At 36.5% G+C, this 17,883-nt stretch overlaps 1 protein-coding gene across 1 annotated transcript; it reads left to right on the top strand.

Annotated features, from left to right (window-relative positions):
* Nucleotides 1-5,257: 5,257 nt before the first annotated feature.
* On the top strand, nucleotides 5,258-17,743 carry LOC139726245 (2-Hydroxyacid oxidase 1-like). The gene is made up of 8 exons (XM_071637311.1): nucleotides 5,258-5,397; nucleotides 6,524-6,675; nucleotides 7,006-7,267; nucleotides 7,939-8,111; nucleotides 11,337-11,428; nucleotides 13,749-13,910; nucleotides 16,511-16,580; nucleotides 17,670-17,743. Exons 1-8 carry the CDS (start codon nucleotides 5,258-5,260, stop codon nucleotides 17,741-17,743), a joined length of 1,125 nt encoding a protein of 374 aa, XP_071493412.1.
* Nucleotides 17,744-17,883: the final 140 nt, after the last annotated feature.

Raw genomic sequence — 17,883 nt, 5'->3', positions numbered from 1 at the left:
AGATACTGTACTCTTACAAAATAAATGTGACATCTTCCATTGCCATGTGAGGAATTATATATTATTTTTTTTAGGGGGATATGGACAGTTAACCATGCAAAAAATTAATATAAGAACAATTATTGAATTTATTTATGTGGAAATACTCATACAATTGCCATAAAGTCCTAGTCATTCTTTTAAGTCGTATCTGTTGGTAATGGATTATGAAAAAACACTTGTTTTCAATTAATCAATATTAAATTGTAAGAAAAATGACTTTTTAAGATTTAGAATAACTCAATACAGGGGCGGATCCAGGAATTACGTAAAGGGGAGGCGCTTTTACAATTTTTTACCTTTTATTTCTTTTGTTGTAACAATATATAACAAAATAAATAACAAAAATAAAGAGGGGTGCGCCCAGCGTACCCCCTTCTGGATCCGCCACTGCAATTGCTATTAAAGTCCTAGTTATTCTGGGACATATTATGTTGCCATGGTAATGAATAATTTTTTTTTGGAAAATAAAGTACGTATAAATAATACTTCTCATTTTGCAGTATATAAACTGCTACAAAGGTAACGATTTTTTTAAAATTTTGAGTTCAATTCAAATACATGCATCATCAAAATCTTAGTCGTTTTATTTTTCAGTTTTGTTGTTGTTGTTATTGTTATTGTCGTTTCTTGCTTCTTGTCAGCCGACGACAGCTGGAAGTGGCACCAGAAATAAAACTGCCCCCCCCCCCTTTTCAAAACGTGACGCAGCCGGCCATGGATACTCCATCGCTTCATTATTCTGTTATCATGGAAACTCAAGTTGAACTGTCCTATCAATTATGACTTTTTTATCCGTCATGGCTAGGTAGGTAACAAGAGGTAGGTAACGAGAAAGTCACGATCAAGAATGAAAAGAGCACGCAATGCCTCACATCATTGAGTTCATTTAGTGGTGCATATCGACAGGAGAAGCTTGATTGCATTTAGACTAGTTCGATTGTGGTCAATCTGTGGACAGTGTGGTCTGCGAAAACTTATTCACTGGTTCGTTGGGTCAATTTGGTACAGTTAACGACGGGACGGGCGTGTGGAGACTCACTGGGCTATGGGGTGTGTGATCGTTGATCGTTTGAACCAAGCCGGGTTGTTTCATCTCATCAGCATCATGATATTGCATCAGTGACAGTCTCTACTTTGAGATAAACGTATACAGGTTCATATATATTAGAGAGGTGAGGTATATGATCTAATAATTGGGACTAATTCAGATAAGAATTGTCATTGTGTTGTTTATTTCGAGACATGATGTAATTTATGTGTGTGCTACTGTGTGTTCAGCTTAGCCTAGCTCAGGTCACTGATTTATGCTGTGATAGATTTATAGTTTATTCTTTATACTTCAATTCTGTATTAATAGTAATACACCTATTTTTTACCACTGAAAAAAAGAGAGAAAAAAGATTCAGAGGGGAAAAAAAGATAATTATATCTTACAGCCTCACGGATTCATTAGTATTAGACAGGATGAGGTATTCGATATGATTTCACAGTAATTCAGATAAAAATTGTCATTGTGTTGTTTATTTCGAGACATGATGTAATTTATGTATTCAGCTCAGCCTAGCTCAGCTAGGCCACTGATTTATGCTGTGATGAAACCCTAAAAAGTCTAACGTTAGATCTGTACTTTATTCTTTATACTTCAATTCTGTCCTATACACCCATTTTTGACCCCTGAAAAAAAAAAGAGAAAATAAGATTCAGAGAAAAAAAAGATGAACATACTGTATCTTACAGCCTCACAGGTTCATTAGTATTAGATAGGTTAGGTATATGATTTAGTAATTCAGATAAAAAGTGTAATTGTGTTGTTTGTTTCGAGACATGATGTAATTTATGTGTTCAGCTCAGCCTAGCTCAGCTAGGCCACTGATTTATGTTGTGATAGAGCCCTAAAAAGTCTAGATCTGTAGTTTATTCTTACTTCAATTCTGTCCTAAACACCCATTTTCTACTCCTGAAAAAAAAAAGAGAAAAAAGATTCAGAAAAAAGAAAAATCGCAGTTAACATCTTTGATTTCACATTACGATTCAGGCCTAAAATCCCTCTAGCTAAAGGGGGGGGGGGGAGGTGGGGTACCATTGATGGTTCCCCTCCCCCTCGAAAATGATGTGCAAAGAAAGTTAAGAAAACATGATAGAGCTATGAAAAGTAGCACTATACTGAAAATGAGAATTACTGCATTTAATCTTATGTTTCTTTTTCCCCTAGTTTTTTTGTGATAGAGCTTTGGCCTTGGTTCGTCAATAAATTGCCAAGATGTCATTTATTACAAGCTCGGTACTTTCAGTTCATATATATATGGGCAAGTCCAAGCTATTTGATCACTCAAGACTGAAAGTTCAAAATGGGTCAATCTACATAAACTTGGTATCATTTTAAAGCTAAGAAGTTAAAATACATGAATTTCAAAAAGAAAAAGTAAAAATCCTTCCGCATAACCAGCAATAAATTAATTAATCTGCATAAATTAATATTTAGAGTAACGCGTGGGACATTAAAAAATTCTGCATTTTAAAATATATCTTTTAATTTTTACAAGTTTTTATGAAAATAAGTATGGTGACCTTAAGTCTGAGTAAGAAGTTACTAGTATCATGACTGTGATTTTCAGCTTCTCAACTGATTAAATATGCAAATGAGGGATGGGCCAAAATTGGCATGTCCCACGCGTTACTTTTTTAGGTCATTATTTCTCATTTGTATAAAAGTTGATAATGTAATTGACTTGAAACTTTCAAAAGACCAAATTCACAATGGACCTAATCATATCCAAGAGATAAAAAGTTAGACTGATAAATCTCATACTTGCAATTTTTAATTAGATTCAGTAACGCGTGGGACGATTTGTGTACAAGTCAATGGAAGTGTACTAAATCTTAGTCTTCTATGGGAAATGTGTACATTATCGAGGGATTTTTTTGTTGTTGTAATTTTCTGAATTCTGACTTGAAATTTGGTAAAAGTTCCACTTTGGATAAATAATTCACAAAAGATCATTACATGTTATTTTCAAGGACACATTCAAAGTCAAATGTCAAAAAATAAAGGAAAACACAGGCATTTCATACTTTTTATTATATCTATTGTTCTGGTGGATCTAAATCATTGAAATCTGAAAGAATTTATTAGAAATACATCTAGTTAGATAATTAGTACCTCATATTAAAGTTTCTCTGAGCAAATAATGTGCAATTCACATCACAATATTCGTAGTGACAAAAATGTCCCACGCGTTAGGCCTACTTGTCCCACACGTTATTATACCTATCTTTCTATAATTGACCTTGAGAGAAAACAGTTTCATGATTTTTTTCTGAAATATTTTGTTTCAGGTAAAGTTACTGCTGTAGAAAAAGATGAAAAATGATTTTATAGTATACCAAGTATTTTCCCAATAATTGAGATAAAAATAAAAGAAGAAAAAAGGACAATCTTTGTGGTCCCACGCGTTACTGGAGAATAAATTTGCATAAATACTAAACGTGTGATTCTCATTATTTCTATTGTTTTGAACAAAGATACCTACTCACTATCAAAAGCAGCCCAACAGGTTATGAAGTTTCAATCTTAACAGTGCAATATAGGGCTAAATCTTCTTGTGATGTCCCACGCGTTACTGGTGCAAAATAGCTTGGACTTGCCCAAATATATATATATATATATATATATATATATATATATATATTTATTTATTTATATATATATATATGTGTGTGTGTGTGTGTGTGTGTGTGTGTGACCGTGCATCACAAAACAAACAAAAAGTTGCACCCCTTGATTTTATGTGAGGGCTCAAGAAAGGTGAAATGGGTCAACCAAGTAGAATTATGCTACATGTATTATATTTAACTATATATCAAATATCATCCTCATGTTATTGTAAAGGAGTAACAGATAAGTATATATTTTTTCAAATATGTATATGTAGATACAATTGTGTTATGATTCTTATATGTACATGTTCAAAATGTTGTTGCTAATAAAATTTCAAAACATCAAACTTCAAACTTCAAGTCAATTTTGTGTTTTCCATATTTTCTGAAGGAGCAATTCTTCTACATTATTCTCGAGTTTGGGATCATAGAATGGAAAAGTGGGTTTTCAGCAGTTTTTCTACAACCCCCTTTTTTGTAAGAGTATAGTGTGATCAGATTTTACCTAGAGGCCCCTTTTCATTTCTTGAAAATCCTTTACACTCTCTTTACATTGAAATCTAATAACTTTTAAAAGGATAAATTATCTGAGGTAGAATATGTTAATAGAGCATGCTCAATTTCAGCTTAATCTGATACCTTCACTGTTGTTTTTACATTGGTTTATATCATGTTTTTTGTACTGTTCATGGCACAGGTAGCACGGCTTACTAAAGATTAAGACAGTGTTTGAATAGACGCTGTACTTCAGAGCCTCTTTTCTCAGTTCAAACTGTTCAAGAGTGTGGGCTTTCTTTCCAGCATTTAATACAGGTTAGGAGCATCCATTTGAATTGAGTTATACATCATTTAAAGCTGCTCTTTCAGAATCTGCCCTTCAATAAATATCTATGCCTGGCGACTTAAGCTATTTTTAACTGATGCATATTTTAGATAAAAAAAACATTAACCTGAAATGTACAATCTCTTATTCATATTCAGGACCAGAGGAACCGGGTGGGGATCAGGCCCCTACTTTTTTTGTTGTTGGCCCATACAAAGGAATAGATAAGGTGTCACCACTTTGGCACAAACTTTTTTTTTTTACCCCGGAAGTGCGTAAGTGGCACTAGAAAGAAATAGATACAAACCTCGAAGTGTGAGAACGGTAAGGCTTTGTTTTTGCGCTGAACGGTGAAGACCTTTCTTCTTCTTCTTCTTCTTCTTCTTCTTCTTCTTCCTGATGAAACCCGGAAGTGGCATCAGAAGTGTGAAGTGGCCCCCTCCGCCCCCCCCCCACCCCTCAACTTTTGAAGATGTGGGATGATAATGGCAATTGTGTTTCAGTTGCGTTTCAGAAAACTGTTAAATGTGAAATTTCCTGACTGCCATAACAAATTTCTGCACGATATTTGAAGGCAAAATTGTTGATAGGCTCTTGCCTGTTAATAGGCCTTCCATCCTTATTAACAGTGTTGTGCTTCAAACAACTTGTTTGGCTCAAGTTCTGTCCTGATGCCAGATCTCTTTTATCTGTTGGAAAAGATTCTGGAAAGGTGTCCTGAACCAGTCAATCATTATGGCGACCCACAAATATGCCTGTGTAGAAGACTTCGAGGAGGAAGGGCTTGGATTGGTGTCGGGATGGTTTAAGCTCTACTACCAGACAGGGTGTGATGAAGAGAGTACACTAAGAGATAGTAGGCTCGCATTCAAGAGGTACAATTTCCCAGAAAATACTGTTAACACTGGAACACTTCAAAGTGTGAAAATTTTGTTGAATTTCAGGTTTTCCTGAACAAATGTACAAAGAAGATATTATCGAAATTATCAAAGTACTTGTAGTACATTTTATATACATATGTACAAAAAATACTATTTTCAAAATTGCAAGCAAGTGAAGATCACTGGAGCTTTTAAAACAAAATCTGTATATATAGTTATACAACTATAAAATCACACTTAACGTGTCGATGTTCTTATGTGATCTCTCATTATGTTAGCAAAGTCGGAGTTTAACCATTATACGATTTTTATAAAATAATGTGATATCCACTTTCGGGGAAATAAAGTGAAACTGGCCGAATAGAAAAAAATGTGAAAAAAAAAAAGATGTTGAAATTGAAATGATAACACTGAATGTTGATGAATTTGCCATTAATCAACGTACATGTGTAATAATATTCGTAAGAATTGCACAGAATTACAGGACTTGGTTATGCTAATTGAATTTGAACGTTCAAAAGGTCGAAATTGTGTGCTCATAAATGAAATTGAAACTGGTATTTGGTGCGAATTTGAATGCCAACAATGAAATTGAATTCTCAAAGAATTAAAATGAACCATGAGAGTAGAGCAGTGACAAAAAAAAAATCCCTTGAATTTGAACACCTTGTCATTAATTCGAATGAAAAACCTTTGATAGAAATAATATCTAGTGATCTTATTTCATTACAGTGCACTCGTGTCGTAACAAACACAATTATTGCGAAATTTCGGTTATAACAAAATATAATTTCAGGCCACAACACTATCCTCTCTATGCTTTTTTTATTGTTTATTTCTTCGGTTATAATGAAATTTCGATATAACGAAGGAAAATTACCGGTCCCGAGGACTTCGCTATAACGGGAGTCCACTGTAATAGGGAAGACACAGAGACGGAAAAGGTATTCATCAAGAATTTCAAATGCAGTATTTAGCAGTTTTAAGCTGGTTTTCCATGTGTCGGCATCATCAAAATACACAAAGATGGGGAAAAAAAAGAAACAGAAGAAGATGCTGACCATGGTTGATGATTACAGTGGATCTCCAATCTCCTCCTTTACATGTTGATTCTCTCAAGGTATCGCCTGCGACCCAGGATTTTACGAGACGTATCCAAGAGGGACCTTTCAACCACCATCCTAGGCACTCGTGTCACCATGCCCATTGCTATATCACCAACAGCCTTCCATCGTGCTGCTGATCTGGAAGGTGAAAAGGCGACTGCAAGAGGTGTGATCTCAAGGAAACAACTTGCCTCTTATTTCATTCTATTTATGTTGATTTTTGACATTTTTTTTATGGGTTGGGGGAGGAAGGGAATTGCTTTGACAGAAAAATACCTTTTATCGCAAAGCTTTAAAAGTACTGTTTATGCGGGGAATTTAAGGGAAATAAATTCTATTCAACAAGGATGAATAAAACATTCTATGTGCTTAGTTGTAACTTTCCTATTTGGCTGATTTCTTGCTGAAGAGAAAAGTGATATAGAAGAATCTCTTTCTCAAAGAGTATGAAATGAGTAATGAAAATAACCAGCACTCTGTGCATTAATTCCTCTAGCCGCTCGCGATTGTGGCACTCTGATGGTCCAGAGTATGAACTCCAACACCACCATGGCCGACGTTGCCGCGGCAGTCCCTGGCACTCCCCTGTGGATGAACGTCTACATGATGAAGAATCGTGAGATCACGGCTTACTTTGTGAGAGAAGCGGAGCGGTGCGGCTACCAAGGCATAGTTTTGACTGTGGACTCTGCAAAAATCGGCAACCACATTAAAACTGCACGCAAACGACTCAACAGATATGATGACATGACTATCAAGTATATTTGTTGCTATACCTAGCTCAGCTTAGCTTCCTTACTAGTGGCGATATGATTTACATCGATATAAATATTGTTTAAGATTTTGCTTTAATACAGGATTGTCCTCTCGTGAAACAGTTTACGTAATGGGAATTTTGTCATATAAAGTACAATCTGTACAAGCCTTGCTCTATTTTAGTGTAGCTGGTAAATGGACAACCGAATAAGCTTCACGATTGAATTCCAAAACAAAGATCTTTCCCCCCTTGTTTTTGCCTCCGCCCGAAGGGTGCCGAAGGCATTATTTTTTCGGGTTGTCCGTCCGTCCGTCCGTACGTCTGTCCCCATTTGTTTACACGATAACTTGAGTAATATTGATTGAAATTTTACCAAACTTGGTCCAGATTTTGGGTAAAATAGGCCAGAGATCAAAGGTCAAAGTCAAATCATAAAATTGTATTTGTTTATGCAATTACTCAAGACTGGACATGATGGGAATACTTGATTTGGTTTTTGACACTTGATTGGTTTTTGAGTGAAATCGGCCACAGGTCAAAGGTCAAGATCAAATCCTAAAATTTATCTGTTCACTCCTCCAGATTTAGGTGGGGGTGTTAATCATGTTCAGTGGCAGCTCCATTTTTTGATATTTTTCTGTCTAATCTGTGTCTCATGATCTTTTTTCTCAGGTTAGCCAATTTTGACATCCCTGAAATTCAAGAGACTCAGGAACACAAGAAGCTCCATCCCACAATGCTTTGTTTCTTCACACCCCGGGTCTCGGCGTCCGTGACTACAAAGGATATACGATGGCTAAAGAGCATCACAAAGCTACCGATCATTTGCAAGGGAGTCTTAACAGGTAAGGAAATGGCCTGTAAATGTAACCTGTACAGTTTGGTGTTGTGTGATCTCATCAGTGAACACTGCTCAGTCATTCTTGTCATCTTGAAGTAAACATCCACATGTACCACAAGTTTTTCCATGAAAGATTGCACGGACCCAGGAAAATTTATGAAAAATGTGTCATCCATCACTTTAAAAACAAACCTTATTGCTAACAGTGTTTTAAAAAAACTTACCATATGGAGCAATGAAAAGAAGAGAACTATACTTCACTGCCAAACAAGCACCCTTTTTAGCTCACCTGAGCCAAATGCTCAAGTGACCTATTGCGATCGTTCTTCGTCCGGCGTCCATCGTGCGTCTTACGTTGTGCGTAAACTTTTTACATTTTCATCTTCTTCTTGAAAACACCAAGACCGATTTTCACCAAACTCAACAGGTAGCATCCCTAGGGGGTTAGGATCTCAATTTGTTAAAATGGGCACCATACCCCACCCAGGGGTCCGGGGGGGGGGGGCACAAACTATCCAAAATTAAAGAATCTTTAAACTAGGTATATTGCTACGGCGACTGATATGCCTCCGCCATAATGCATGGTTCTCCAAATAGGTCTATAGTACAATGTCTTGACAATGTGTGATGACAGTTTCACACAATTGGCAAAATATTAAAATGACAGGTTTGACACAAATGTGCTGAATGTTCACTTTCCTAGAACTAGGTTCAATTGGATGAATGATTAAAATGTCAGAGTGCAGGTATTTGGGGAACTGATGATTTTTACTTGGCTTTTGACCCTTTTATAAGTTTATGCATTGAGTAATTTTCAAGGTATTGAGAAAAAGTATAATTTCAGTACCAAATGGGAAAATAGCATTATCTAAACCTGATCTTTGACCTTTGACCTCACAGTTCCAAAGAGAATCACTGTTAGGTTGAACATGCATGAATATGTAAGTTTCATGATGATACCTTGAGTAACTTTTGAGATATGGAGGAAAAAGTGCAATTCAGCACTTTCACTTGACCTTTAACCTTTTGACCTTTGACCTTTTGGCAGGAAACTTCCCACAGAATTTATATTGGGTAATACAATCATGTATACATCAAGTTAAAAAAAAAACCTTCAGGCATTGCATAAATATAAGGAAAGTTGACCTTGACCTTTGAACCATGACCCCCAACTTCCCTAGATAATCACTGCCCATTGGAACAAGCATACTAAGTTCCATGAAGATACCTTGAACCATTTGCGAGATATGGAGAAAAACATGAAATTTCAACCTTTTTTCACAAAATAACCTGTGACCTTTGATCTTTGACCTTTGACCCCGTGACCCTACAATCCAAACAAAGTATTATCCCCCCAGGATATACCCTCATACCAAGTTTGATGTAAAACCACCACACGGTTCTTGAGATATCGACAAAGACAAAACGGGACGGACGGACGGACGGACGACCCGAAAACATAATGCCTCCGGCCACTTCGTTGGCGGAGGCATAAAAAATTCTTCTCTAGAACCAGAAGTGATAGAGCTAAGTACTATGGGTTAGTACATTAAAGGGACGATACAGTATTGGTGGAGACGAGAATTGGGCTTTTAACTTTTTGCAAGATACCAAGAGAACACTCATACAGAGCATACCATTCTAAGAGGAATTCAAAGTTTATTTGATGAAAATTGGGTTTGAAATGCCTGAAACATCAAAAAACAAAGTAAATCAAAGCGATTGTAAAAAAAGTGTGGGTCACACACTTTCTAGAATCGCTCTGTTTTGGATATCTCGGCCATTTCAAAACCAATTTTCGTCAAATAATTGTTTAATTCCTCATGGAATAACATGCTCTTTCATATTTCATAAGAGGTTTCTTATCATCTCACCCAAAAATGTTAGAAACCTTAAATTAGGTCTCAACCAAAACTATATGATCCCTTTAATGACTTTAGTTTCAAGTTTGTTCATGGCAGATCAAGGGGTGCCCCCTTGGGGAGGGGCGGGGGATCCTATGTCCAAATGGAGCTTAAATTGTACATTTTCATCTTCTTCTTGAAAACCCCGTCATGGATTTTCACCAAACTTGGCAGGTAGCATCCCTGGGCGGTTACGATCTCAATTTTCTAAAATGGGCACCACGCCCAACCCAGTGGGTCCCCCAGGGGGCCCAACCCCCACCCCCCCAAAAAAAAAATCTTTAAAAATCTTCTTCTCTAGCATGTCTAGAACCGGAAATGATAGACCTAAGTTAATACTATGAGTTAGTGCATTGATGTCTGTAGTTTCAAATTTGTTCATGGTGGAATCAGGGGTGCCCCCCCCCCCCTTGGGACCCAGGAATAGGGGTTATGGGGTCCAAATTGGGGCCTAAATTGTACGTTTTCATCTTCTTCTTGAGAACCCCTTGACTCATTTTCACCAAACTTGGCAGGTAGCCTCCCTAGGGGCATAGGATCTCAATTTGTTCAAATGGGCACTGTGTCCCACTTGGAGGGTCCAAAGGGAGACAAACCTCCCAAAATTAAGGAATCTTCAAAAATCTTCTATAGAATCAGAAGTGATAGAGCTAATTAAATTAATACTATGAGTTAGTACATTAATGATTGTAGTTTCGTAGTTTCAAGTTTCAAGTTTGTTCATAGCAGATCCAGGGGTGGGGAGGTCCAAAGAGTGGGCCTAAATTGTACATTTTCATCTTCGTCGTGAAAACATTATGATGGATGTTCACCAAACTTGGCAGGTAGCATCCCTAGGGGGTTACAATCTCAATTTGTTAAAATGGGCACCATGCTCCACCCAGGGTAGCCCAGGGGCCCCTAATCACCCCGAATTAAGGAATCTTTAAAAAATGCTCTTCTCTAAAACCAGAAACAACAGAGCTAAATTGATACTATATGGGGTGGAATTTGGGCCCTTATTGTACATTTTCATCTTCTACTTGAGAATGCCTGGTCAAATTTGGTAGAGCCGTGTGTAATTTAGATTAGTGACTGCGTGAAAGGTGAACCTGCAATACTCAGGTGAGCGCTAGACCTGCGGGTCTCTTGTTTGAGGAATTACTCCACCATGTTGTCATTCTGCTTCAGTTTTATGTTCGGAGAAGAAGGTTAGCATAGTGTAACTTTGCCTGTCAAACTATTCATCATAATTCATGCAGAGGCTGCACGTGAAAAGAGCTTTACAGTATCATTTGTATGATAATATATCAAATGTCTCTTTTCTTTTATTCAAATTTTGTCAGGTGAAACTGCTCGGGAACTGGCTGAAGCTGGTGTAGAGGGAATCATTGTATCAGCGCATGGTGGACGGCAGCTGGATTATGTCCCAGCTCCGGTAAATTGGTTGTTTGTTTGTATAATACCTTTTTGATCATACACGATGTGCTTCATCACTAGTCTTATGCATGAAGACCAGACGTATAATTATAGACTGGACTGTTTCATGAAAGATATGATCTGCATTTTATAGTGTATAGGTATAGTTGTAAGTTACAAGAGTGACATCATTTCAAGCGGGAGGAATTAAATCTCAAGCGGGAGAACGGGAGATTCTGAAAAAATGGGCTTTCGGCGGGAGATCTCCCGTCGAAAGCGGGAGAGTTGGAGTCTCTGTATCAGGGTAGTATCTGACTCCATTACCCAAAATGTCACTATAATACTGTTACGACATTTCTTAGACATTTTTCAATGTATAGATGCTTCTATAGACTCTGAATAAGAAGAAAAAAATATTAAAGCTGAAAGATATGAATGCTTACTGCATTGTGTGTAATTGTTGAATACCTGTTCTTTTATGTGAACTTAGTACAGGGGAACCTTATTGTACCAAGGACATAAAAACCATGGCAACTATCTTGTCATATCAGGGGCCCGTTTCATAAAACTTGTCATCAGTGACAAGTTGTCATAGATGTGACAAGCTACTGAAATCCTTGCATCTGATTGGCTGAGAGCAAATTTGTCAATGGGCAGTTGTCCCGGGTTTCTCGCTGTAATATATATATATATACACACATATACATCACAGGTACAATATATACAATAATATATAGATGTACACCAGGCACACCACAGATATATCACAGAACAGGTACGAATGAAACTAACTCATACTAACATACAATATATAACATATGCAGGGCTCCACACTAACTTTTATTTTTGGTGGCCCGAAAGTAAAAAAAAAAAAAAAAAAATCAAGAAAAGCATAAGAAAAAAACAAATCGGTCCTACTAAACATAGAAAACTAAATATTAAGCATTACTGAAGTGATGCAGGTACCAATGTCTAAAATGAATAAATAGAAAATTCAATCATCTTACCAGTATTCTAAGTTCTAAGATTCAGCAAATAGGCTATAGATTATTATAAAAGTTGATGCCTATTTAGGTGGTAAAAACTTACGTTTGAAATGAGAAAGTGGAAGCATTCGCAGACATTTATAAACATCTGTCGTTTGTTTTAGCTTTGTAAAGAGCCGAAAGTTACCGATTTCTGATTGTAAAAGCAATCGTCCAACATTGGTTTTACCAGTATTTCAGCACCTTTATACGGAGTCAAATGTGACCATTAATCATTTTCAAATGTAAAAGCAAACACCCGTCATTTATTTTATCGTCCTACGGAGATCAATATCATTGACATTCATTTCCGAACGCCAAAGCAAACATTTGACATTGATTTTAGCATCTTCCGGAGCTGAATGTTATCGCTATTTACTTTCGAACATAAAAACAAACATCAGGTATTTATTTATCATCGTACAGAGATTAATATTATTGTCCTCATTTCCGAACATCAAAGCTAACATCAGACATCAATTTTAGCATCGAACGCAGCTGAGTATTACTGTTATTCATTTGAAATTTAAAAGCAAGCATCCAACAGTTATTTCAGCATCATTATGGAGCAGACTATTACTGCTACTCACTTCCGAATGTAAAAGCAATCATCTGTAAATTTATTTTACCATCTTCTGGAGCCAAATGTTATTGCTATTTACTTTCGAAAGTAAAAACAAACCTCCGACATTTATTCAATCATCGTACAGAGTTGAATATTATTGTTATTCATTTCCGCCCGTCAAAGGGATAATTCGACATTTACTTTAGCATTTTCCGGAGCTGAATGTTATTACTATTTACTTTCGAATGTAAAAGCAAACATCCGACATTTTTTTTTTGTATCATCGTACGGAGTTGAATATTATTATTATTCATTTACGAACGTCAAAGCAAACATTCAACCATTATTTTTAGCATCTTCCAGAGCCAAGTGTTATCCTTATTCATTTTCAAAGCAAAATCAAATATCTTACATTAATTTTAGCACCATACAGAGCTGAATCTTATCGTTATTCATTTTCAAAAGTATAAGCAAACATCCGACATTTATTTTAGTATCATCGGAGTCAAAAATTACAGTTATTCATTTCCAAAAGTAAAGGCAAAGATCCGACTTTTTTGGTGGCGCCGGGCCACCGGGCCATACTCAAAACCTTTTTGGCATAAATCAGAGAATTCTGTCTTTTTCTGTATGCCAAGTTGCTCATTGGGAGTACTACATCGTAAATTACAAATTACCGCGAAAGTGGGTGAAAACTACAAAGTACTATATGCTGACTGTACAGTTGGATTGTTCTGTGCTTCTTTCAGCTGGATGCTTTACCTGAGGTGGTGGAGGCAGTCAGAGGCTTTCCTGTTGAGGTTTACATGGACGGTGGAGTGAGGACGGGGACTGATGTCTTCAAGGCCTTGGCTCGTGGGGCGAGGGCAGTGTTTATTGGGAGGCCTATAATTTGGGGCCTGGCTTGTGAGGTAACTTTGTTTCAACTCAAGAGATTTTTGTTTATTTTTGTTCTTATGCCTCCGCCACGAAGTGGTGCCGGAGGCATTATGTTTTTGGGTTGTCCGTCCTTCCGTCTGTCCGTCCGTCAGTCCTTCCTTCCGTCCATCCTTCCGTCCGTCTGTAATGAATTTTGTGGACAGCGTAACTAAAAAATCTTTTGGGATATCCTCGTGAAACTTGGCATGTATGTGTATTATAGGGGGTGAACTTTTGGGTGCACATGCTCAAGGTCAAAGGTCAAAGGCAAACAACAATATTTATGTATAGATATACTAACAATCACATGTATGTATATTTCAAATTATAGTATTCATTCATATCCTACACGTCATGCAACAGATTATCATTTGGAAAACCCTAAAGTCATTGTAGCTCAAAATTCCATAAGATATCATGGTCCAGATGTTTGTAGGGAACTCATTGAACGATGACCTCAAACGCAGTTCTTCTTTACAATGTTTTAAATCATCTTATAAAAATGTTCTTCTCGCAATGTACCACTCGAATTAGAAATTACGCTTTTGTTTCATTATTCCCAACTCCTGAACACTGTATCTCATCGTTTTTCTTTTCTTCTTTCTTTCCTCTACTCTTCGTATTCGGGTACCTTATTCTCAGCCTTGTTTTGTTTTGTTTTGTCCTTCTTTCGTCTTTATACATTCCACCTTCTGTTGTCCTTTTTTCGTAAAATGACTTTTAAAATACTTTAAAAATTTACATTATTTGTTCTACGTGTGTATAATTGTTCCGTTCCTTCCTTTATATATATAAAAAAAAATGTTACAAGGCGTGTTATGTTCAGAGGCCGTTGTCCAAGTCAAGCGTTTTGCTGATTGATAACGGTCTCCTCCACCAGTAGTCTTAAAGATCTGAAATGATATTAATGTATAATTTCACATGATTATAACTATATTTGTGATGCGACATTTTGTTTATATTTTCATGACTTCTGAATAATATGTTTGATATTGTCACACTTATATCTTCTGTTATGTACAAGTGGAGAAATAAAGCTTGCTGAAACTGAAAAAGGTCAAGGTCAAATGTTCCAAATTTAACTATTTCCTCCATATCTATGCAATGCCTAAAGATATTTTCTTGAAACTTAGTGTATACATGTATTACCCAATTAAGATTCTCTGGTGAAAGTTTGGGGTCAAAGGTTAAATGTCAAAAGGTCAAGTAAAAATATCAAAATTTCACTTTTATCTTCATAACTTGGAAATGGTTCGAGGTACTGGTCTACATGAAACATAGCATATGCATTTACTGACTGGCAATTATTATCTAGGGAATTTGGGGTTCATGGGGTCAAAGGTCAGGGTTAAAGGTCAAGGGTAACACTTCCAAATTTTACTACGTGTATATCCCTCATATTTATGCAATGCCTGCAGGATTATTTTCTTTTTGAACTTGGTGTATGCATATTTAACCTAATAGAGATTCTCTGGGAAGTTCGTGTTGTTGTTGTTGTTTTTTGTCAAAAAGGTCAAAGGTCAAAGGTCAAAGATCAAGTGAAAGTACTGAACTTTACTCCCTCCATATCTCGGAAGTGGCTCAAGTTATCTTGAAACTTAGTATATATTTATGCATGTTCTGCCTGACAATGATTCTCTCATGAATCTTAGGGTCAAACGTCAAGGGTCAAAGGCCAGATGAAAACGGTAACAATTTATTATTCAATACAGAAATTGCACGTTTTATCCGTACCTTGAAAATTACTCAATGCATAAACTTATGAAGGGGTCAAGTCAAGTAAAAGATCTAAAATCCCCAATAATACATGCTCTCTCATTCATCTAATTAAACCTAGGTCAAGGAAGGTGAACATTCAACACATTTGTGGCAAACGTGTCATTTCTAAATATTTTGCCAATTTTGTGAAAATGTATTCACACATTGTCCTCATGTACTATAGACCTATTAGGAGAATCATGCATTATGGCGGAGGCATACGAGTCGCCATAGCGACATTTCTAGTTGTTTGTTGTTGTTGTTTTTTTAACAAAAAGCGGTAAATACAAAGAGGAAAATATACAAAAACATAATATTGTTCATCCAGAATTAAGAGTTGTGCAAACATGTGTTGTGAATCCCATTTACTTTTGAATTCAATAGTGCCTTCTTTCACTTGGGAGAAAAATGTGAACATATCTGACAAGATCGCACAATGTAATAAGTAAATGAAAAATATTGACCTCATTACGAGGTGAATGTTTAACTGGTTGTAATGTAATGGGAATTGCAGATACTTTTGCTTGAAATGTTTATGCTGGTATTTTGACCTTTCAATAGGCTTAATATCACCCTGAAACATGCCTCTAACTATAGCAGAGAAACAGTCATTAGCTATCTCAAATTTGGAATTATCTTGTAAAAACAAAGATTGAGCACTGTATCTTCATTCGTACACTTTCTGTTCATTGCACACAGGGGACAGGTGAATTACATGATAACAGCAAAAAAATATTAACCACTATAGTGAATTTTGGCCTTGATATGTTCATTTTTCCAATGCTTAAGAATTGCACCTTTTCATTTTCATTTTCTTTTTGTTTGTGTTGTGCAGGGAGAAGAAGGCGTCAAGCAAGTGTTAGAAATACTAAGAGAAGAGTTCAGTCTTGCAATGGCTTTAAGTGGTGAGTATGCTCTGGTTAACCACACATTATTGTAGAAGCGTAGTTTTTAGTCACTTATAACAGCAAACTAAATCATGTACTGTAAAACATGATATATTCGCGGCATGAAATTTCCGCGAGTTGCCACTGTAGTGTAGTGTAGGTAAAAACTTTTGTGTGCATTTGAATTTCGCGTATCTTGGCTGAAAATGCACGTGAACATTCCTTGTTTTACAGTATGTGGATGTTTGTGGTGAGATATATGTGAATGAATCGTCAAATAATGACACTGTCAGCAAAATCAAATCCTCCATGAGCTTTTAGCGTACCAGTAATAGATTATCATTGTTATATACGCACAATCATGTATCAGAACCTTCTGTGTGACAGAAATATCAAATCAAAAATATTTTGTGTGGAAAATGCAGAATGCCATGGATGAAAAAAACATCAGATTGTAATGCGTGAGAGGTATTTATGCCATGAGACAAGCTGTTGAGCATACACTCCCAAAACCATCAAAACATCAGTCTTTAATATCAAACTAATTACTGCATTTTGAAGTGCGATACTACTTGCAGACTCATCCCCTAAGATGAAGGAGAAAGCCTATTATTACTCATTTATGATTGAAAACAAGAGAAAATTATCTTTCTCCTCTTTTATTGACAGAATATTGCTGAGTTTTCAGTGATTATATGTAATTTAGGGCTTGAAATCTCTGTGTGACTGTTACAGAATACAAGTTCCTGTATTACAGTTGGATGATGTACACGTACAGCAAACCTGTTGACCCTATTTTGACATCTTTGTCATGGCATATATGAAGTTTATGTGGATAGGCCACCCATCACCATGCATGCTTTGCTGTCTTCTTCCCACTGATTTCACATACCGTACACCCTTTTGCTCTTTATGCTTCTCCTGTTTTACTGTCTTTTTTTTTTTTTTTTTTTTTTTTTTTGGTTGGGAGGGGGGGGGGGGCTGGATGTGTTTGTCTTTCTTTCTTTTGTTATTGTTTTTTTTTCTGCTTCTCATACCATACCTTCTCCCCTTTATGTCTGCCTCTGTCAGGCTTTTGTCATATTGATCTCTTTATTTGTCTTGCAGGTTGTGCCAAGCTCAGTGACATTCAGCCATCCATGGTGATACACGAGTCTTACTATCACAGCGCCAAACTCTGAATATTCAAAACAGATTTAGATATATTGCACCATCTTAGCCAGGGAGCAGCAACAGTGTAGAGCAAAGAAATTGTTCCCTTTTACCTTCAAGAATTTCAACAGACCCAGGGAACTAGTGCTCATCTGAGTGTTGCAAGTTC

This window comes from Diadema antillarum, unplaced genomic scaffold, assembly GCF_040938485.1.
Source record: "Diadema antillarum isolate AM-2024a unplaced genomic scaffold, OU_Dant_1.0 seq00000082_RagTag, whole genome shotgun sequence".
Taxonomy (NCBI): domain Eukaryota; kingdom Metazoa; phylum Echinodermata; class Echinoidea; order Diadematoida; family Diadematidae; genus Diadema; species Diadema antillarum.
The sequence above is the reverse complement of the archived record's forward strand: the minus strand, read 5'-3'. Positions and strand labels throughout refer to the sequence as shown.